Here is a 1,515-nt window from a genome sequence, read left to right on the forward strand (position 1 = left end):
ACACTGGCGGATGTTGTCATTTTCTGTTATTTCTTATTTCCCATCTTATAGGTAACTTAGTGGTTGCAGATTATGGCAAAACCATCTTTTAAAAAAGAGTCATGTTAAACAGTTCCTAGAGGCTTACATCTGCAGGGCACCCGGCTTTATTTTACACTCGCAGAAACCTGCGAGTAAAAACTGTGCCTGTCCACGTGTACCATCAGCTGCTAGCCTGTATTTAAATGAAAAGGGAAAGATCTGTTCGTAAAAGGAGCCCCTGAGCTTGAGATTTTCCCTTTTACTCAGCCAGAAATAAATAGATTTGATCGGATTAGAGCTGGTTAGGGAGTACGGCGTGGGGTGGGGTCTCGTTAAGCTGCAGGTGAAGGTCAACTCTCAGCAGAAGTCACTTGTCAGATCGGCACCCCGCCAAAGCCAGTTTAAAAACCATAAAATAAAAAGACTATTTCATCTCTCACGGCAGGGTTCACTGAAGCATGAAGTGGAGTTTTTAAACACATCAGCTCATAGTAATTAAAAAAAGACTTATTTTTATGTATGTTTGGTATCAGCAAACATACATTTTACATACATACATTTTACATACGTTTTAACCTATACCTTCAATGTTAGTGTAATAAAACACCATCCTCGAGGAGACCGCTTTCTATGGTACTGATTCTTTACAACCTGGAGGGAGACTGTGAAGACCCTCCCGATGTGTGTCACGGTTGCGAGTGCAACTTTTGCTGTGCCGTGTTTAAAATAACCTTGTGTATGCAAAAATGTTGTCATGCTTGTGACAACTTCCTGTATTGAGTATGAAGCACACATGATGATCTTGGTGTTGGTTAGAGCTAAAAAAATACCAGTGACACAGCTCCTAAGGAGGCCCGAGCTATAGTTAAGTATTAGCTTGACCTGTTCTTGTGCAGCTTTATGAAACAACCCTTTTCAACTGTAATTAAGAACAATAAGAATGGCCAACACACTATGGAGTATGTTGCATAATGAAAAACGATGACAGTGATATAATCATAAGTGTTTTTTGTTTTTGTTTTTTCCAGCCATTCAGGATGATGAGAGGTTGTCAGCAGAAGAGATGGATGAGAGGAGGCGGCAGAACATCGCCTACGAGTACCTGTGTCACCTAGAAGAAGCCAAACGGTAAGGTGGGCGTTAGATGGAGGGAGAAGCATTGTGCAGACAAAAGCCTGTTCCTTTCTTTGTATTGTTTGCCTTGTCACAGTTCACACGGCATCTAGGATTTAAGTTGGGTGTGCTCTTGGTCAATCATTAGTTCTGTTTAATGTTTTTATACAAAGGTTTATGTGTTTAATGAACAGGAAATGGTTGTGAAATAAAGGAATGGAGTGAAAGTGAGGGCAGTCTTATGAGTAAGAGAGCAAATGTGTGTGGTTAACAGTGTTTGTAGTATTATGAAGCTGCAATGGTGGATAAAGGCTGAATCAGCGTGGATGCAACATGATGACATGGAGGTGTAAACATTCCTAAGAGCACGTGTGATTAAAT

General features: G+C 40.6%; 1 protein-coding gene across 1 annotated transcript in view; it reads left to right on the forward strand.

Moving 5' to 3' along the window:
- iqgap2 (IQ motif containing GTPase activating protein 2) overlaps nt 1-1,515 on the forward strand; it is a 36,466-nt gene that overhangs the window by 2,361 nt on the left and 32,590 nt on the right. The window contains exon 2 of the mRNA XM_013914101.1: nt 1,050-1,149. Within this exon, the coding sequence (XP_013769555.1) occupies nt 1,050-1,149 (100 nt within the window). The remainder of the gene's footprint in view (nt 1-1,049; nt 1,150-1,515) is intronic.

Source organism: Pundamilia nyererei, unplaced genomic scaffold (genome assembly GCF_000239375.1).
Source record: "Pundamilia nyererei isolate P.nyererei 1_Seehausen unplaced genomic scaffold, PunNye1.0 scaffold00006, whole genome shotgun sequence".
Taxonomy (NCBI): Eukaryota; Metazoa; Chordata; class Actinopteri; order Cichliformes; family Cichlidae; genus Pundamilia; species Pundamilia nyererei.